Source organism: Rhamphochromis sp. 'chilingali', assembly GCF_963969265.1.
Source record: "Rhamphochromis sp. 'chilingali' genome assembly, chromosome: 2".
NCBI lineage: Eukaryota > Metazoa > Chordata > Actinopteri > Cichliformes > Cichlidae > Rhamphochromis > Rhamphochromis sp. 'chilingali'.
The window spans coordinates 67,071,363-67,091,248 of record NC_137930.1 but is presented as its reverse complement, the minus strand read 5'-3'; the positions used below and the strand labels follow the sequence as shown (position 1 = coordinate 67,091,248).

Here is a 19,886-nt window from a genome sequence, read left to right as displayed (position 1 = left end):
TTGTTTCAGCAACGTTACATTTAAAAACTGTACTTTTGAGTTAAAATATATATTTATAATTTTAATAAACGACAAATTAAAAAAGCATGAACATTTTTTGTATCGAAAAAATATCGAACCCTGACACCAAAGTATCGAACCGAACCGTAAATTTTGTGTATCGTTGCACCCCTAGTGAGTACGTTTGCAGTTTTACTTTCAGCAAAACTGGATTAATATTGCACAAACCTGTTCAGTCAGTGCCTGGACCCGGTCATCATCATGGCTGTCTCCCTGTCCCTCCACCGCCTGATTGTACTTCTCCTTCAGGGCCTTGAGCTCTGCTTTTAGGTCGATCACCTCGGTCACCGCCACCTTGTACCGACACTCAAGAATCTTAAAACCGTGGATATCGAGATCATGATGGCTATTGGCCGTTGGGGATGAGGACCCCCCATTAGGTTTCTCACTCTCTTCTGGATCATCGAGCTCTTTGTCTCCATTGAGATGTTTCATGGCGTTGACGCGCTCTGTGAGACGATGGACGCGCTCATTCTGTTCAGTCAGGGCACCTTGTGTGTACTGCAACTGAGTCTGGGACTCCTGCAGGTTCTTGAGCAGTGCTGCCTTCTCACGCTCCACCTGCACGACAGAAATACAAAATTAAATTTGTTTCTTTTTGTACTTTCCAGTGCAATGTCATTTTTGTGTACGTCCTCCAGAACGACACGTTAAACTATATTAACTCATTCACTGCCATTGACGTCTATAGCCGTCAATGGCAGTGAATGAGTCAATGGGTTTAACTCATTCACTGCCAATGGCTGGCAGTGAATGAGTTAAAGCAATAAATCTGATTTTCAAGTTATGAGATTGAACTATAAGAAACTCTGGACAACTCCAGAAGAAACACAATGAAAACTGGACTTCAGCTGGACATTATAAGGCTGATGGTCTTTCCCAGACAGATCAACTCAAAAGAGAAAATTAGCTAGTGAGTAATTGTGTTTACAGCGAGAGGCACACTGTGAATAGAGCAACCACTAATCTAGTTTTCTCCTCCCTGCTGGTGCCCAGCTAGATAAAAGATGTACAGTAATGACTTTATTTGCTTTTAGCACGAGTTTGATCTCTCTGTGGTTTCACTGTCACTTAACATTCTGTATACCATCCTCCACGATGAGTGTGTTTTGTACTCAAGTGGGTTTAAGTGAAAGCTAGTTCACCTATATATTTTATATTATATATATTTTGTATTTTTACATTCTTTGTATACAGTAGCAGCTTTTCACAGCGTTAAGCAGAAACTAATTGCGGTGTAAATAAAAGTGTACAAAGCAGTTTCCTTCACTTTTGGCATAAATCTGTTGCCTTTCTCGGCCTTTGTCTTGCAGCTGCATTCTCGCATACTGAAAGCTACTCCCTCCATAACATGCGTGAAAGCATACATAATATATAATGCATGATACAGACACTGAATGTGCATTAGCATGCTTCTTAAAAAGCACTTACCAGATGGGCGCCCTGAGCGCTAGGGCCTCGATTTGAGTCTGAACATTTGTGATGTCATTCCTCTAGTCTTTCTCCACTTCTCATCTATCTCTAATGTCAGTACAGGGTTCAAATGACAATAACCTTAAATGAATGCCTTCAGACTCCATCAGTCTTCACACTAAAAACTAAAATATACTGTGGGAAGGGAGATCAATATGGTAGTCCTGCAATCTGCTCTTTGAAGCTAATTTCAACCCCCTTCAGCGCTGTAATTTAAACCCTCGGTGACGTTCAAGTGACGTCAGTGTCCTTGAAAATAAAGATTCGGTGACCCAACGATTTTCTGATTTCAAACTGGGCTCGGGGCTCATGTGGGACTTTAAACTTTCAGTGAAATTTCCAAGGCGCTCTCTCTTATGACCTACCTGCAGTAGCTGCTGTTTAAGCTTCTGCATCTCTGACAAGTTGAGCTCGCTGAACAGATCTGGCACGGGGTGAAGGCCATCTCCCTTTCGGCCGGGTCTGTAGTCCCCGTTCATCTTAGCCATCCCAGAGCCAGCGTGAAAGTGACCGTTGCAGCGGTTGTTATCCTCATTGTTGCCATTAGCAGCAGGGATGGTGCTGCCATTAGTGCCGTTGCTCTCCTCGGGGAACTTCAGGCCTTCAACTCCGGTGACGGTTAGCGCCAGATGGGCCCCTGCGCCGTAGACGCTGTCACCCAGGCTGATGTGATGGGCTAGTTCTTTCCTCAGATTGTTCTTCTGCTCGCGCTCAGTCTTGAGGGCATCCAGGGCTTCTTCTAACTGACCCTCAGAGATTTCCTTTAAGCGCAAAGCGTCTTCCAGCTGGCTGTTCAGAAGGACAGTCTCCTCCTCCAGCACCTTAATTTCATGTTTCAGTCCCTCGTACTCCACCTGAGGGACACAGAAAGGCCACGTGATAACAGGAAAAGAATTATTTTAACACATTTGTAAACAGCTGGTAAAAAACAAATCCTTTTGAAATTAATATAACCGTTAAGATCTCTATTCGACTTCATCTAACCACGTGTCTAGAGCTAGTTTAAACTAATACGACTTCGTGTTACTGTGCAGGAAACACTGTGAGATCACTGAGAGCACTGGTACATTTTGGTGAAACAAGTGTGAGTCATTAAAATCAATTGAGCCACCGATTGCTGATGCATCACTGAAAGTGATGACAGATCTTTAATAGGCAATTTCACAGATACGCTTAAATCTGAGAAATACATTTAGAGAGTGAAACTCTACACGACAATGACACATAAATAAGAAGCTATTAGTGTGCAAACTGTTGATCTTCGTACCAACCTGGCTCTGCTTGAGTGTGGACACCAGTTTCTGAAGTGTGATGTTCTCCTCCTCCAGCTCTGTGTAGTCCTGAAGCAGCCGGGTCTCTCTGAACTTGTACTCTTTGATCTCCTCCCTCATTCTGCTCCGTTGCAGCTCGAGCATCTCGTTACTCTGGAGGAGGAAAAACAGCGGTGACATTTTTAACAGTTCCCATCACTCTTTCCGCTCATTGAGGTCTCATTGGTTGGGATAAATCTGCAACACGTCTTGAGCCGACTACAAGCCACTGTGGCCAAATTTATAATAGCTACATCAAATTAATTTAAGATGATATTTACTGGAATTAAGAATAGACTTCTCATAACCATCACAGATGCTAACCCAAACAACATGCAGTGATCAGTAACCAGGATAGCTAGCATGTAAATCCAATATGCTGAATATGATTAAACCCTAACAGGCAAAGTGGTGCCCACGTAAACAAGGTCAATATCAAATACAGTCCCGTCAGCTTAAGATTGCATGACATGCACAGACTCATAATGCTGATGCATGTAGACGTGACGTGACTTTGCACACTGAGGTAGGACTTTCTCAAAAGCTATTTTTTTTACATACCTCTACTGTACATGCGCTGAAACACTCTCTGCTGTTTCCCAAAAATTAACTAGATGATATTTACATATCAAGACAAAAATGAAAAAATATATTTTATATATCTTATTTTCACACACAGTTGTGTGTAAATGTTTGCAGCCCAATGCAACTAGTGGACAGAGTCTGTAGTATAGGCTACAAAATAATGTTACAGTGCATTTGCGCATGTGTGTACTCCTGCTGCTGCAGAGCTGCCTGCAGCTCCCCTGCAGTTCTCTGTACATATGGCAGAAGTGCTGACCCAGAGACTTTGTGGGTGGAGTGGGTGGCTACACGCATTGGCAGTGAATACGATGCTACTTTTAGAAGTGGCAAAAAACCTGAAACTGAAGACCTCAGGTCTACACTGAACCTCCTGATTTGTGCATTAGCTGACAGGAACTCCCATTATATAAAAGTTAATGGTGTAAATGGGGAAATCCCACAAAGGCACAATTGGACTGTTTTGCAAGTACATTGAAAGCACTTTTACGCTAAAACTGGCTAAAACACTGTAAAAAGAAAAAAATAGAGCAGACCAAAAACACACAAAATACATTTGCGGTTGATGTATGAACATGAATATAAGCTTTCTGTGATACATGTTGTCAAAATACATTTTATTAATAGTGTGCAGGATATTCAAGGCCAAATAATACTGGGGGCAATCAGACCCTACGGTCAGGGACAGATCGGCACACAACACTGGCACTGAGCCCGCCACAGGGCAGAGCTGTTCACAGCACGAAGTGCGGCTGTTAAAGTCATCATACAATGGTACCCACAACAGGGGCCCAGCCATGTTGTGTTCATTCATCCCTGCCATCACTGCTGTTGTGGCAAAGTTTTACAAATTTAAAGTTTAGGGCTGTGTTTCCTTTTTTGGGCTTTAAAGTGCACTTTGATTTTAACCCATGTGGCAATCTTTATCACTTCTCATGTTCTGACTTGTAACTCTAACAACAGACATCTATCTAAACTAACTCAGTGTCTTTTTCCCCCAAACCTGTATATGTTAGGTTGCTTGAAATCTGTAAAACAAAAATCTTTTAATTAGATTTGGTCTGTGGTAAATGAAGCGCTCGATGTCACTGCAGCACCTGCCTCTCACGATGAAAGGAATCCTGTTCATTAACTGGCATCACATGTGCAAATGAGGACTTCAAAAAACAGCAGAAGGCACTTCATAAATATATCAAAGCGCCACACTCATGACTCAGACATGAGGCATTTGTGCATAGGAACAACTCATCGTGTGTAAAGGTTTATCAGGTAATTACAGCTGAGATGTTGATTTTGTTCCACATGCTCCAGCACCATCAATATCTTCACTTCTTGTGAACTTTGAGAATGAGCGAACATCACAGCACTGCCTGACCAAATTAGTGAATGAGAGTGTGTCCTGTGGGCGTAGTGCTGGTACTCTGTCCCTACACATGTGCCGAGCTCAGGGCATTTCACTTTATATCCCAGCTTAGCACTGGATTTGCCCCCCACAATGGGGTCGTGGCCGCAGTGTCTGACCCCTGCTCGAACTCCGGTACTGCCCAACACAGTTGCTGCAGACATATATACTTGCATAAATACACACTTTGCACATATGCATATCGTTTATTATTCTGTGTGAGGCATGACACCTTTTAGTTTGTCACAGTAACCTCTTGATCTTTGATAAACACATAGGTCTCATGTTAGTTAATGTAGAATAAAAGAAATACTAGTCAAACTGTGGAAAACAATCCGTTTGGACTCAAGAATTGATCATAAAAACTATAAGATGGCTTTACATGCAGTTAACTCTTACTGTATCTCGCTCAGTCAAGAGCCAGCTGCAAGCCAAATGCATTCAAGTTTCAAAACAACTAATGTGCACATCTCATAGAGAGAATTTTAGGTGTTGGTGACAAAATACTACTGACATAAGCAGAAATATATAAAAAAGTGAAATGCAGTTTTCTTACACACACAGTAGATTCAATTTCCTGTTTTTCTTTATTTAGGAAGTAATAAATCGTCTGCATGCTTTCCTCGTGTTGACAAACTCACCTCTCGTAGCTCCTGTACAAGTGCGTTGAGCCGCTCATTCTCTGACTGGGCGTTGGACGCCACAGAGCGGCTAAGCGTCACCTCCGACTGCAGCTCCAACAGGCGGCCCATATAGTAGGCCTCCTTGGAGGCGGACTCCTGCAGCAGTGTCTCCTCATTGGTCTCCCCATCCTCTGCCACCTTCCGTTGGTTGGTGTAAGCCTGGCCAAATGCCTGAAGAGATAAAAAAGGGAGGGAGGTAGGGTAAGAAGAAAAGGAAACCGGTATTTCTGTAAAGTCAAAATTAAAATCACACTGATCCAAATCCTGTCAAATAGCATCAGCATCATAATCCAAGCGATGGAAGGGATTAGCACACACTGCCTCGGAAATCTTACACATCTCTCCCAGCTGTGTGTGCTAGGCCGAGTGCTGCTGAACTTTTGACCACTGGCAGCACTGATGGGACACTTGCAGGGGCTGGCCCTTAAGAATACCTGCTGTCTGTCGATGTGGGTGATGTTTCACTCAGATCAATAGACACAGTGTTCCCATTTTCCTGACACAGGTTTTCACGACACTGAGAGCTGGCGTGTCATGATAAAATCAAAGCAGGTATCAACAGAAAAAACATGGCAACCACAGCGGGCCTGCTGGGTCAAAGTGGTAAACTAGCAAACACACATTCACTGTTAGGGGAAGACCAGTGTTTCCAGTTCAGCGCTATTTCTCGGTCAAGGTTTCCTGAATGCATGTGTGAGTTTCATGACTGGAACATCAGTAACTGTTTTAGCGATTCAATAAACCATGCTTCCCTTTTGCCCCTTTCCATCAGGAGAAATGACTTTGGCGCCTGCAGAAACCTCTGTGAGAGAAAATGGATCATCTGAAAAATATTTTATGGTTTACAATCGCCACAGGATGCTGTAGACCAGCGGTCCCCAACCTTTTTTGCGCCACGGACCGGTTTATGTCTGACAATATTTTCACGGGCTGACCTTTAAGGTGTCGCGGATAAATACAACAAAATAAAACCAGTACCGGCACCAAAAAAAGGAAGCTTTAGTCATAACACACGGGAAAAAACCCAGGGAAACCGAGTTAACGATAAAAACAATAAAAAAAAAAACTATAAAAACCCTGAAAACCATAAATTTCACACCCGAGCCTCAAATCTCGCTGCCCGATAACAAACGACTCACAGACCGGTCCGTGGCCCGGGGACCGCTGCTGTAGATGATACTGTATTGTATGGTTACTGACTCTTCAAACTGACCATGCAATTTAAATAGGAAGCCATTTATTTTGAACTACATGTTTTAATAATGTAAGCTTCCCAATCCCATCTCATCATCATAATATTTTCTCTGTTTGTCATGAATCATTTATTAGGCACAAGCATCCATTACTTTGAAAAGACATGAGCCTAAAGTGCAGCTGTCTTTTCTTTTCATTTGTGGCTAACGAGCTAAGCGGGCAGTCTCCTGCTGTGTTGAGGTGAAATTAATTTGTGCTTTTACATGTAAAAAAAAAATAAATTATGAACCACATGTTTCTCTCTTTATGGATACTTATTATCAAGTAAGCAATAAAGTGGAATTAAAGGTTAAATTCAGTTCAGTTGCAGTTATGGCCAACAGGCACATTTTCCAATCTGTCAGTGTAACCCACTTTTAATCTACATGCTGTAAGTCTGTTAAATAGAAGCTTTTTCATTCACGCTCTCCTCAGAGAGCATGTTAATGCAAATTCAATAGACCTCTTTATTATGCCTTTGAATTACAAGTGTAGCAGTTAGCATATGAAGAAATGCCAGCAATAATCGGTCTGGCAAAATGCCCCGTAAACTAAAAAACACTCGGCAACATGTATCTATTAAAGAAAGGTTGTATTATATTTCTTTATTATTTTCCTTCTGTACACACCACTTTCTGTGTATTTCATCATTCTCTTTTCATACTCCTTTGTGCACTCACCCTGGTGCCCCCTCTCGGTCTCAAGAGAGCCACAGTGTGATTGTAGTGAATGATTAAGAGGAAGGGCCTCTGGAACAAAACAGACGATTAATTCTAGGCACAGTGTGACTGAATGAGCTTGCATTCTCTGCTCGGATGAGAGCCCGGCAATCTCGGAGCAGGCCTCACGGCAACAGCTGGGCTCTGCAGGACAGGAAGTAAAAATCTGGCCCGGACAAAACCCTTTATCACAGCATTTAGTTCCAAAGAAATTAGTAGGAGATTTCAGTTAAAGATTTTAAGAAAAGAGGTTCTGGTCCTCTGAGGCTTTCCCTCCAGGAAAATGCATCTCCCTGCATCACATTACAATCTTCTTGAGAAGCTCCTTTTAATTGCTTGAAAGTGCATCGTGCAGAATTGGATCAAAGACTCCCGGCCAAATGTTATTCTCTGCTACAGAGATCATTTTAACACCAAAAAAAGACCTGTTTCCATCTTTCGACATGTTTTAAATCTCATGATAATTACATGAGCTGTATGTATAAAGTGACGCCCCAGTATTTGTGTCCTAATTGGCAATCAAGTGGAGAAGATTAAAGTTTAATATCGTTTCCTCAGGATCACATTAATATGGAGTCACTCATGGGCAGCCATTTTGGATCTTTATACTGAAAATCACAGACTGCAAGAAGTGTTGAGGCTCCACACTCGTATGTGTCTCAGTGGACAAAGTCCAGACAATGGGTTCTATAGATATTCATCCCTGGGGCGACAGGAGGAGGAGCAGGCAAAGGGAACAAACCCACCACTGCAGCAGTGTGAGAGTTTGTGTAACCCGAAAATCCTTCCCTGTCTGCTGGAGTCCCTAATGAGAAGTCAGGGGAGGTGCTCTGGGTGTGTGATGTTGTATTTGTGTGTATATGCATACAGCAAGGATCTATTTTTACACCCAGGAGGTCAGAGGATGGAGCTATTTCTGCAGCAGCAATTAATCTTATGAAAACTTTCATCATTAACAGGGGGACTAATCTGTTGTACAGGAGCTGTTTAATTATAGATGGTAATGTAGCGTAAAGCTAATGCAGGATATACACTCGATTACATTTTCAGAGTCAAAGAGCAACCCTTGGAGGTAAATGAACATGCTCGAAACGTGCAGAAACACAGTCGAGAGGAACAACCAATAACCGAGTTGTATGAGTTATTTATGTCAGTCATTCTAATTAATGTGTATTTTTAATTAGATAATTTTAAGCACGAGTGCGGCATCCTCAATGTTTCTGTCAGTTATGGTTGAACAGAAATATGGTTATTAGCTAAGAAGCAATATTCTTATGAATAACATAAACACACAGATATATACACCAAATGCTGCGTCTCAGCCAGATGGGTGGCCTGGGCAGTCACATCAGGGATTTCAGTACCATGGAGAGAGACTTGCAGCAAATCCACTACCATGCAGCTGTCAGCGTGTGTGTGTGTGTTAGAGGGCAATCATTCACCACGGGATTGATACTGTAGCCAGACAAAGGGAGAGAAAAGACAAAGAGGACTGTTCAACATGTGCATCGTCAAAACAGCACATCGCAGCTGATGCATGGGACATTTCATTTATTTTTAGTTTCTCTACTTTTTTATCCAAAGTGTTTGAGAGCATGCCGAATAATTCATTCAATAAAAAAATCCCTCCACAACAGTACTCCCAGAAGGAATAAATAATAATCCCCAAAGCACAAAAATGCCCCAAATATGACATAAATAAGAAGCAGCATGCAGTGTCTCAACCTTAAGTCACCACGAGACCTCGCACACAAACACACGTTAGCTGGCAGTAAGTGAATGAGGCAAATATGCAAGATGCAGTCCTGACTCACTCGCTCCTTTTGACACACACAGCGTTTGACTGCTGTGCACGACTCAGAGAAGGAAAGAAAAGAAAAAGTGAAATATCGCATTTTATTTCAAATAAATATGGTGAAGAAAATTTCCCTGTTGTTGTTTCTGTTCAGTAAATAAGCTTTACATCATCTTGCAAACTGTCTGTAATTAATACTCTGTAATCTAGGAATTTAGTTTTAGTAGTTTTTGCTCTATATAATTGATATTTTTTAGTGGGGATAGGTTAATCGATTAATCTAAATTGCCCATAGGTATGAATGTGAGTGCGAATGGTTGTCTGTCTCTGTGTTGGCCCTGCGACAGACTGGCGACCTGTCCACGGTGTACCCCGCCTCTCGCCCTGTGACAGCTGGGATAGGCTCCAGCGACCCCCACGACCCTGAAAAGGATAAGTGGAAGCGAATGGATGGACGAAGTTTAGTGTTTATCGTCAATAAAATGTAAATTTTGTGACAAGTGAGACTGAGCGAGCCTCACTTTTATTCTCTAATATGATTGAAACTTAAATGTTCACTCTGATCTCTGAAGCACCATTTAAAAGCACCTCGATGCCTTCAAAGCTATATGATCAAAGTTATTTCTAAAGCTTACAATATCGTCTTCACAGCCACAGATAACATTAAAATGATTGTGAGTAGTTCTTACAATAAGTAACATTTATCCTTAGTCTAATATGACACCAAATGTAATATTTTCAGTTTAATATGCTGAATATCATAAACAGATACTGAAGAAGGTTCATGGAAAACACTGCTCTGCCATATTTTTGTCCTTCAACAAGGACGGAGACATGTCTTTGTTGGTTTCTAAGCAACAAGAAAAAATGCCAAGTCAAGAGATCTGTCAGACACACGAACACATTTCCACAAGTAAGGGGAAAGTGTGTAATCACAGCCAAGTAAGAATGGAGGAAATCAATTAAAAGATGAAGAGTAATTGCAAATTTTAGCAAAACATGTTGAAAATCTGTTGTTTTTTGTTGTTGTCAGTGGACAAAATTAGAGTTTGCAGTGCGAGCATTCTACCGCAAGTGTTTGTTTGTGTGCTTTAGGTCATCAGGACTACTCTACTGAATCACGAGGGATATTTATAGCTTATAACTGTATTGTAGAGTGCACATGCATGCTCTGCAGAACCTGTTAAATTTCCCTAGAGAGAGCTCCTCTATCCCTGAATTACTGTCTGCACAAAAATTGAACTACATGAAATGAATGATTTATAGATAGTAATGAGGATAAATAGCTCGCTTTCTATTCCTCCTTACCAGAATGCTGTTTAGTGCAATAAAGCCTATTATTCCTCTTATGACAATATGCTATTATGCCCACAACTGAGGAATAAAAACATCTATAATGTAGGCTAACAGCTGAAAAATGCTTTCATGTGCTTTAAAGTGGAAAATCAATCCCAGAAATCCACAATGGTGTCACATCTGCTGCTCACCAACACAATGACCAGAGAACACGCTGTGTGAAGCCGAGGGTTCTGCCAGTGGGACAAGCGGTGCCTGGCTAAAATGATGCGGCTTGTTTGAGTGATTAAATTTGGCCCAAGTCTGCTCCTGATAAGAAAGATGGTTGGATACTTTCCCAGAATGCCTATCACTTATACGTGTTTAGTCTGAACCTGACTGAATGAACGGTGTGGTGGTAGAGAGGCCGCTGTGCATTAGATTTCTTTGTTAGATTTTTTTCTTTATTTACTGCTTTTTCTCTTAAAATACATCCCTATGTTCGCCTTCTCCGCCTCCTTACTTCACCCTTATCGTCCCCAGATTTAAAATCAACCTTATTGACCCAGTGTGAAACTAAACAATGGCCTACATAACACTACATTACTACATTACTGATCTGATGACAAACCATTACATTCACCTAGAAAGCTGCGATTTCCCATTAGAAAGGAAGCAATGACCAGTGTAGGCCGACAGATAGGAAAGCTACTAGAGGACTGCACAGACTGTACCAGCTTTAGCTGTGTCATTCTCTTTGCTTGGTAATGTGCCCTACAGGAGATCCTGAGCTAGTGGACCACAAAAACACACAGTGGAACCTTCAAGCTATTCCAACACACAAATACGTATTCAGAAATACACATCGGTACAGGACAACTCGCACTCGTGCTAAGTCACTGTTCATTCCTGCCTTTCACAAAGAGGGAACAACAAAAGGGGAAAAACAATAAACTGGATAAAAATGAACACAGCAACTGTAACATCACCTGTTTGTTAGTAAAGCCTCAACCTGAGCATTTTGACCACGGCATCAAGATTTTTTGAAATAATGAGAATAATGAGAAAAAGAGGGACACGGCATGCTCATATGATTGTGACATATTTATCACAAAGGGGGGTTTGGCAGTTTTACTTTACTGTCACTTCTACAAAGTTAATACAGTGACGAATAGAAACCTGTGACTGAGACATAAATTCATCTTGTAAGTCATTATTTAGGCTGTGGACTGAGTGAGTTGCAGGGTCATGTTCTATTATGTTTGCATTCTCCTTGGTTCCTTAAGAGGAATTTACAAACCAATTGGTGGCATCACAGCGGCTCCATAAAACCTCTCCGAGAGGACTTTTTCCGTGATGATGATTTTATTTCTTTTACTTGTGGTGTCCCGCAGGGTTCCGTATTAGGTCCAATTCTTTTTTCCATCTATATGTTACCCTTAGGCCTAATCTTTAGGAAGCATAACATCTACTTTCACTCATACGCCGACGACACCCAGATTTATCTTCGGTTCACCTCCACACCCATGGAATCGCTAGTCAAATGTCTTGACGAAGTTAAAACCTGGATGGCCTCAAATTTCTTACCTTCAATGAGGACAAACCTGAGGTAATTATTTTTGGACCAAGTTGTAATTTCAATGCCCCAGATTTGGACTTATGTAACCTAACATGTGCTGTTAAAACGCATGTAAAAAACCTGGGGGTTTTCTTGGATAGCAAACTTACATTTGAGAAACAAATTAATTCAGTTGTCCAGCGGTCCTTTTTTAAATTAAGGCTCCTATCCAAAGTGAGATCTTTTTTATCTTTTAGAAACTTGGAACGAGCAATTCATGTGTTTGTTTTATCTCAACTGGATTACTGCAATTCACTATATGTGGGTGTCAGTCAGTCCAGCTCGGCCCGGCCCGGCTCCAACTGGTACAGAATGCTGCAGCTCGCCTTTTGACTCGTGTGAAGAAACACCAACACATTACTCCGGTGCTTGATTGCCTTCATTGGCTTCCAGTGCGTTTTAGAATTAAATTCCAAATCTTACTTTTGACTTATAAAGTGCTAAATGGCCAGGCACTGGACTATTTGTCTGACCTTTTGCAGCTTTATACGCCCTCTAGAGCCCTTCGATCAAGTGATCATTTACTCCTTACCTTACATAAGTTTAGGATGGTTCATAGAGGAGATTGGGCATTTGCGGTAGTGGCCCCGAAAATGTGGAATAATCTACCTCTCCACATTAGAAAGGCCCCAACTGTTACTCTTTTTAAATCTCATCTTAAAACACATTCGAAACTGCATGAGAGTTACCAATTCTTTTATCGAAATTTTCTTTTAATTTTCTTACCTGTTGTTGTTGTTAATGTCATTGTTTAATTGTTATTTTGTACAGCACTTTGGTCAGCTCCCTGTTGTTATTAAATGTGCTTTATAAATAAATAAATGAAATGAAATGAAAACTGTTATACTGTCTGTGCTGGGTTCAGTGCACCTTTTCAGTCTTTTAATAAGCTAACTATGCAAACTAGGCTGGCTAGCTTTGGCCATTATATCAGCAGCTCACTCTTTCGTCCGATTAATGTCGCATTTCACTTCAACAAGTGTTTCCCTTAAACCCAAAGTTTAGCCTTAAAAATGCTGGTCCACATACCGATGAATGACGTCATGTGGCTACATTCATTTCGGTGTGTATAAATGTTAATGAAAACTTTGTGCTAGTTTCCTTATAATTAATCAGCCAAATATTTAGTGCTTTATAAATGAAATATTTAGCTGATGTCATAAAGAAAAAAAGGCCAAAGAAAGTATCGCTTATCAAAGAAACAGAGAAAACACGTACCAGCGTATCGCTGCCAAATCTGTCGCTACTAAAGATTTGGGTAGTTTGATCAACTGATCAAGGGATAATCATTTTTTGCTTCATAGGAAATTGATAGCACGATGCAAATGAGGCTGTTTCTCATACTTGACTGCACAGCCAACAATAACAGTAACATGTGGGATGTGTGCTAAAGCTAAATTATGTTTCAGAAACACTGAGCCCATATTGGACCGTTCTTTCTATTTGAAGGTTATTATGTTGTGCATGCAGGTGTGTAACTGTGTGGCTAAGTGAATCAGCTGTAAGGTAATCCAAACAAATCCTCTCCCTCAGGTTACAACCTGATAAACACAGTGATTTGCTCAGAGGTTCATGAAAACTAAATTAGCAGAAAAAAAGTGATAAAGTTAAATATTTCTAAAAGGATAATCCACCAATACATCAAAGTGGCCAGATTTAATATCTTATTAAATTTCCATCTCCATTTATACCCCCCAATCCCGCCATAATTTTCATTAAGTAGTCAGGGGACGAAGACCACTAATGGAGTACGTGTCTTCTTTCTTTATGCAGTACCTCCCTCTATGCTGGTGTCCTTTATCCCCCTTTTCAGGTGGCGGAAGAAGAAACCGGAAACTTAAAACAACAACAGCGTCTGAACACTGAGGAATGTGTTACAACATCAAAAGACAGAAGTGACTGAAAACTCGCAGGCTCATTGATAATCTGTAATCGTTCCTGCAGACACACCCAGACAGGCAGCCAGACTCATAAAAACAGAGAGACACACAGAGCAGATTCATCTGATAAAACGCTCTCCTCTCTCTGCACTCGGTCTCTCCTGATAAAGAGGACTCAGCCAAGCCAGACAAATACAGACTACAATGGAGAGGCTAGCCTGCACACAGTGACCCTCTTGGTATTGCATGCATGGGGCCTCAGGGTGACTCAGTGCTTTTGTGCAGCCACACGAGACCCTCCATGCCAGAGTATGTAGAGTTTGATTTCTTGAAAAAGGTACTAATAAGGTGCAGTATGGCACATATTCACACCCATGAGAGTCTTAAATATCTCTCCATTGTGTATTATAAGCTGTTTTATCTGTTTCTGCTCCTTTTGTATGAAATGTTTTCCTTGTCAAAATGATTTGTTATCATGCTTGATGTGAGTCAGTGTTTGGACAAAAAGTTCGCACCCAAAACTGCCAAAAAACTTAATCCCACTAATTCCAATTAAGGCCCATCATCTCCATATTCACCCTGACATGGCATACTTCCTGTTTTAGTTTCCTGACCTTACTTGAAGTCATGACCAGTGTACTGAGAACATGGTTAATTAAACAGGTTGACTATGGAAAGTCTGTCTAATTCTATACATTCCCTAATAGGGCTGAAGTGACAAAGACGCATCTTTGACCCTATTCTGTATGGCACACCCATCACAAGCGCATGCTTGGGTGTGCATGTGCTCATGCCTGCCTTTGTGTGTGAGAATGGTGACAAGGCAGAGGACAGGGAGGATCATGCGCATTTCCAAGCGCCCTTTGCGGGATAAAATGGCCTCTGGATATGGAGATAAAAGGCTTCTCTTTATCGGGGATGCTGGGATGAGAAGCATAGAATAAGACTATACTGTAGATGAAACTCAATAGCTCCGTCTAGACAATAAGAAAGGCTTAACAACCACGTTCAGTGATGCATTAATGACTTAAGAGAAGTCCAATTTAATTCAGGCAAACAATAAGTTTTGACGACACATGGAATAATGTCTTTTTTTTCCTCCTTGTGAGAGGATGGACAGATTTTTCTGCTATGGTATCCGAGTTTGCAGCACACACAGCTAAAGTGGAAAACTAATCGATACAGCAGCCAGCAGGGAGGAGAGTCCTGTTCTTACTACATTTCACTGCAGCAAAAAGGAGCATTCTGAAAAAACTTAATCTATGCAGGGACGGGCAAACCTGAAGGGGCTCTGCAGGTTCATTAAGCCCCTTTCTCTGTGACAATAGAAAAGAACAATCGTTACACTGAAGCAACTGAACAAACTCTGTTCTGTGCTCTTCTATTCTGCTGACACAGTGTGTATACGATACGCACAGCACACTTTTGTGTCTCCTCCCCTTTTCTCCATTACGTCAATACAACCATAAAAACCTGAAACAACAAAGAGGGCCTGGTTGATAGGCTGAAATCACTCAACACCACTACAATATCCTGCCGCCCCTCACTCTGTGCTCTCCATCACAACATCCCCACCCGAGCCTCCCACCTTTCGTGTTGCACACGCACACAGGGGAAAAACAGAAAGGGGGAAGCTCTGTGCACATCAGCCCAGATGTGTGGCTCAAACACAAAGACCAATGATTTTCCCTTCAGGTGCTGGAAAAACACACACGGCAACTCTCCACAAAAACAACAGAGACCACGAGGGCATACAGGTCCTTATCTATATGCTTGACTGCATCCCTGAGCCTGTTGCAAGGGTCACAGGTCAGCATCAGCGAAAACTGCACAGTGCATTCCACTCTTGGCTTTATTTCCATCCAAGAGGCAAAGGTGCCAAAAACAGTTTGATTGCTCATAAAGCGCAGTGGGTTACTGATTAAAGAGCCAGTTTTTCTAAAATTCTTGAAGCTACTAAATAGAATCTCTCACACGTGTTTAGGCAGCATTCACCGATCTTTGCAATACACGCTACGCTACACACAATAGAGTCCAGCGTAGCTCAGACATGATACGTTTTCACCAAACAGAGCAGAAATCAATGCATAATTCCCACTTCAATCCAGGGGGGGACTGTAGGGGAATAATGAGATGAGGAGGGGCACGCTGAGCTGATGGTGTAGTGCACAGCTAAAAGATTGAAACACTACCATCTCATGAGATATTGATTCAGCCCTTCTGTCCATGTTTACTGCCTCTGCCAATGTAAAACAGGAGTCAAAGGAGGAGGTGGAAGGAGAAGCGAGAAAACCCTTTCTCCCCAGCTGCTGCTTTCTTGTTTGAGAACGTCAAACACACCAGAAATGTTAATAAGTATTCAAGTTCTGCTAATCCTTTTAATCAATGTTCCTTTTTTCCTTCTACAGGGAGTGCAGAATTATTAGGCAAATGAGTATTTTGTCCACATCATCCTCTTCATGCATGTTGTCTTACTCCAAACTGTATAGGCTCGAAAGCCTACTACCAATTAAGCATATTAGGTGATGTGCATCTCTGTAATGAGAAGGGGTGTGGTCTAATGACATCAACACCCTATATCAGGTGTGCATAATTATTAGGCAACTTCCTTTCCTTTGGCAAAATGGGTGAAAAGAAGGACTTGACAGGCTCAGAAAAGTCAAAAATAGTGAGATATCTTGCAGAGGGATGCAGCAGTCTCAAAATTGCAAAGCTTCTGAAGCGTGATCATCGAACAATCAAGCGTTTCATTCAAAATAGTCAACAGGGTCGCAAGAAGCGTGTGGAAAAACCAAGGCGCAAAATAACTGCCCATGAACTGAGAAAAGTCAAGCGTGCAGCTGCCAAGATGCCACTTGCCACCAGTTTGGCCATATTTCAGAGCTGCAACATCACTGGAGTGCCCAAAAGCACAAGGTGTGCAATACTCAGAGACATGGCCAAGGTAAGAAAGGCTGAAAGACGACCACCACTGAACAAGACACACAAGCTGAAACGTCAAGACTGGGCCAAGAAATATCTCAAGACTGGTTTTTCTAAGGTTTTATGGACTGATGAAATGAGAGTGAGTCTTGATGGGCCAGATGGATGGGCCCGTGGCTGGATTGGTAAAGGGCAGAGAGCTCCAGTCCGACTCAGACGCCAGCAAGGTGGAGGTGGAGTACTGGTTTGGGCTGGTATCATCAAAGATGAGCTTGTGGGGCCTTTTCGGGTTGAGGATGGAGTCAAGCTCAACTCCCAGTCCTACTGCCAGTTTCTGGAAGACACCTTCTTCAAGCAGTGGTACAGGAAGAAGTCTGCATCCTTCAAGAAAAACATGATTTTCATGCAGGACAATGCTCCATCACACGCGTCCAAGTACTCCACAGCGTGGCTGGCAAGAAAGGGTATAAAAGAAGAAAAACTAATGACATGGCCTCCTTGTTCACCTGATCTGAACCCCATTGAGAACCTGTGGTCCATCATCAAATGTGAGATTTACAAGGAGGGAAAACAGTACACCTCTCTGAACAGTGTCTGGGAGGCTGTGGTTGCTGCTGCACGCAATGTTGATGGTGAACAGATCAAAACACTGATTTACTCCATTCATACAATCCCAACAGGGCACTTAGATCATCCAACCATAGGCTCCTAGCACAACCTAGGACTCGAATGAAGTCGAGAGGCGACCGGGCCTTTGCATCCGTGGCACCCAGACTCTGGAATAACCTCCCCGTTCATATTCGCACTGCCGAGTCTATCCAGTCTTTTAAATTACGTCTTAAAACTTGTTTTTTTACTTTGGCTTTTGATTCTGTCTAGTTGGCTGTTTTAGCTTGTTGCGTTGTTACCTATTGTTTGTTGTCCTCTTCTATTGTTTGTTTTAACTGTCTCACGTGGGGCAGGGATAGCTCAGTAGGTAGAGAGTGGTGGCCCCATGATCGGAAGGTCGGGGTTCGATTCCCCTGAACAGCTACCCTGAGGTACCCCTGAGCAAGGTACCGTCCCTACACACTGCTCCCCGGGCGCCCAATGGCTGCCCACTGCTTCACTGAGTGAATGGGTTAAATGCAGAGAGGGATTTTCCCCATGGGGACCAATAAAGTACACTTTCTTTCTCATGTTTTTATTGACTGTGAAGGACTATGGTCAACACTATTGTTTTTAATATGTGCTATATAAATAAATTTTGATTTGATTTGATTTGAGAATCCATGGATGGCAGGCTTTTGAGTGTCCTTGCAAAGAAAGGTGGCTATATTGGTCGCTGATTTGTTTTTGTTTTGTTTTTGAACGTCAGAAATGTATATTTGTGAATGTGGAGATATTATGTTGGTTTCACTGGTAAAAATAAATAATTGAAATGGGTATATATTTGTTTTTTGTTAAGTTGCCTAATAATTATGCACAGTAATAGTCACCTGCACACACAGATATCCCCCTAAAATAGCTAAAACTAAAAACAAACTAAAAACTACTTCCAAAAACATTCAGCTTTGATATTAATGAGTTTTTTGGGTTCATTGAGAACATGGTTGTTGTTCAATAATAAAATTATTCCTCAAAAATACAACTTGCCTAATAATTCTGCACTCCCTGTATAGAGTGACAGTACTAATTAAAAAAAAAGCCAGATGTGCACAGCAGGGAAAAAGTGACTCTTCATCTTGAATGTAGTCAGATTACACTGTTCCATGTCTGCTTAAGAAACAGCACATTTGAAACTTGGTGGTGGTTGGTCATTCTAAAAAAAGTTTATCTAAAGCAATTTCTCACACACGATCATTGACTAACAGCATATCACATTAAGTTGGGCAAATCCTTCAAGAAACTGTTTCAGTCATCTAATGTGGAGCTAGGACTCAACTGCAGAGGAGAGAGTGAGATATTTATTCAGTCTGATGTACAAGTTCATCCAAAGGCACACAAACAGAAACACACAAGGAAGGTCAGCCAGTGCTGCAACAAAGAATGTGGGGAACACAACAACATTTATACACAACAGGAAACAGGACACAGCATGAGACACAGGTGATGGTAATCAAAGACAATTAGACAGATGGGGGAAGTAAAACTAAACACAAGGCACCAGAGACAAGTAAGTACCAAAATAAACTAAATCTAAACTAAACAAGTACAATCTATAGTACAGTATTCCCCCTTTCCCTCCTCTTATTCTCATCCTTGATTTCTTTCCCTTCTCCCTCTTCAAATGCTTTTTAGAAATTGGGACATTCTCCGAGATGGCACACTGAGATCAATTTCCAGGTCACAGGCATGAAGATGGAGGAGAAAGGAGACGAGGCACAAATTATGGAAAGGAGACAATAAACTGTTTAATGACACATGTCCCTACCCAGATTCAAACTCGGGAAATTGCAGCTCAGTTTAGGTATCGTCCACTGCAAGCTACAGGAATCCATGCAAACACAAAGCTTGTGAATATTTAGAAATCACACGACACTTATAAAGCGCTTTGAGGTCAGGGTTAGCCCCGCCTACTATAGGTACAAATTAAGCAGGTGAGGAAGAGACACAAGGCGAAAGGATGAGGCAACAGTCATACAGTGTTCTTATACTGACTTCTATATTAATTAGATTCAGTGTTCCATGATGTTAAAAGAAAATGGATATAATACTGTTTTTGTATTTATCACACATACAGTTGATCATCTTTGATAACAGCCAATAGGATTTCAAAAGAAACACATATAATTATACAGTCCAGCTCTTTCTCATGCTTCTTTGAAAAAGACAGATAAACCTGTGCATTCTTGTTCAGTAAGCTTGCTCTTCTTCAGCTTCTTTCCTCTGGATACAATTTATGAATTAAGAAATCCTTAAATATCCAAAGATTCCAGTCATAGTGAAATCATT

At 41.5% G+C, this 19,886-nt stretch overlaps 1 protein-coding gene across 4 annotated transcripts in view; it reads right to left on the bottom strand.

Moving 5' to 3' along the window:
- The window catches only part of bicd1a (bicaudal D homolog 1a), a 32,005-nt gene that overhangs the window by 7,322 nt on the left and 4,797 nt on the right, over positions 1–19,886 (bottom strand). For all 4 annotated transcript variants that reach the window (XR_013970876.1, XM_080876220.1, XM_080876221.1 and 1 more), the window contains exons 2-5: positions 5,469–5,681; positions 2,805–2,957; positions 1,899–2,387; positions 229–621 (exon numbers count right to left, since the gene is read on the bottom strand). Coding sequence is in view for 3 of the 4 variants with exons in the window: in XM_080876220.1 (XP_080732346.1) it covers positions 229–621; positions 1,899–2,387; positions 2,805–2,957; positions 5,469–5,681 (1,248 nt within the window). In the remaining variant the exon portion in view is untranslated. The remainder of the gene's footprint in view (positions 1–228; positions 622–1,898; positions 2,388–2,804; positions 2,958–5,468; positions 5,682–19,886) is intronic.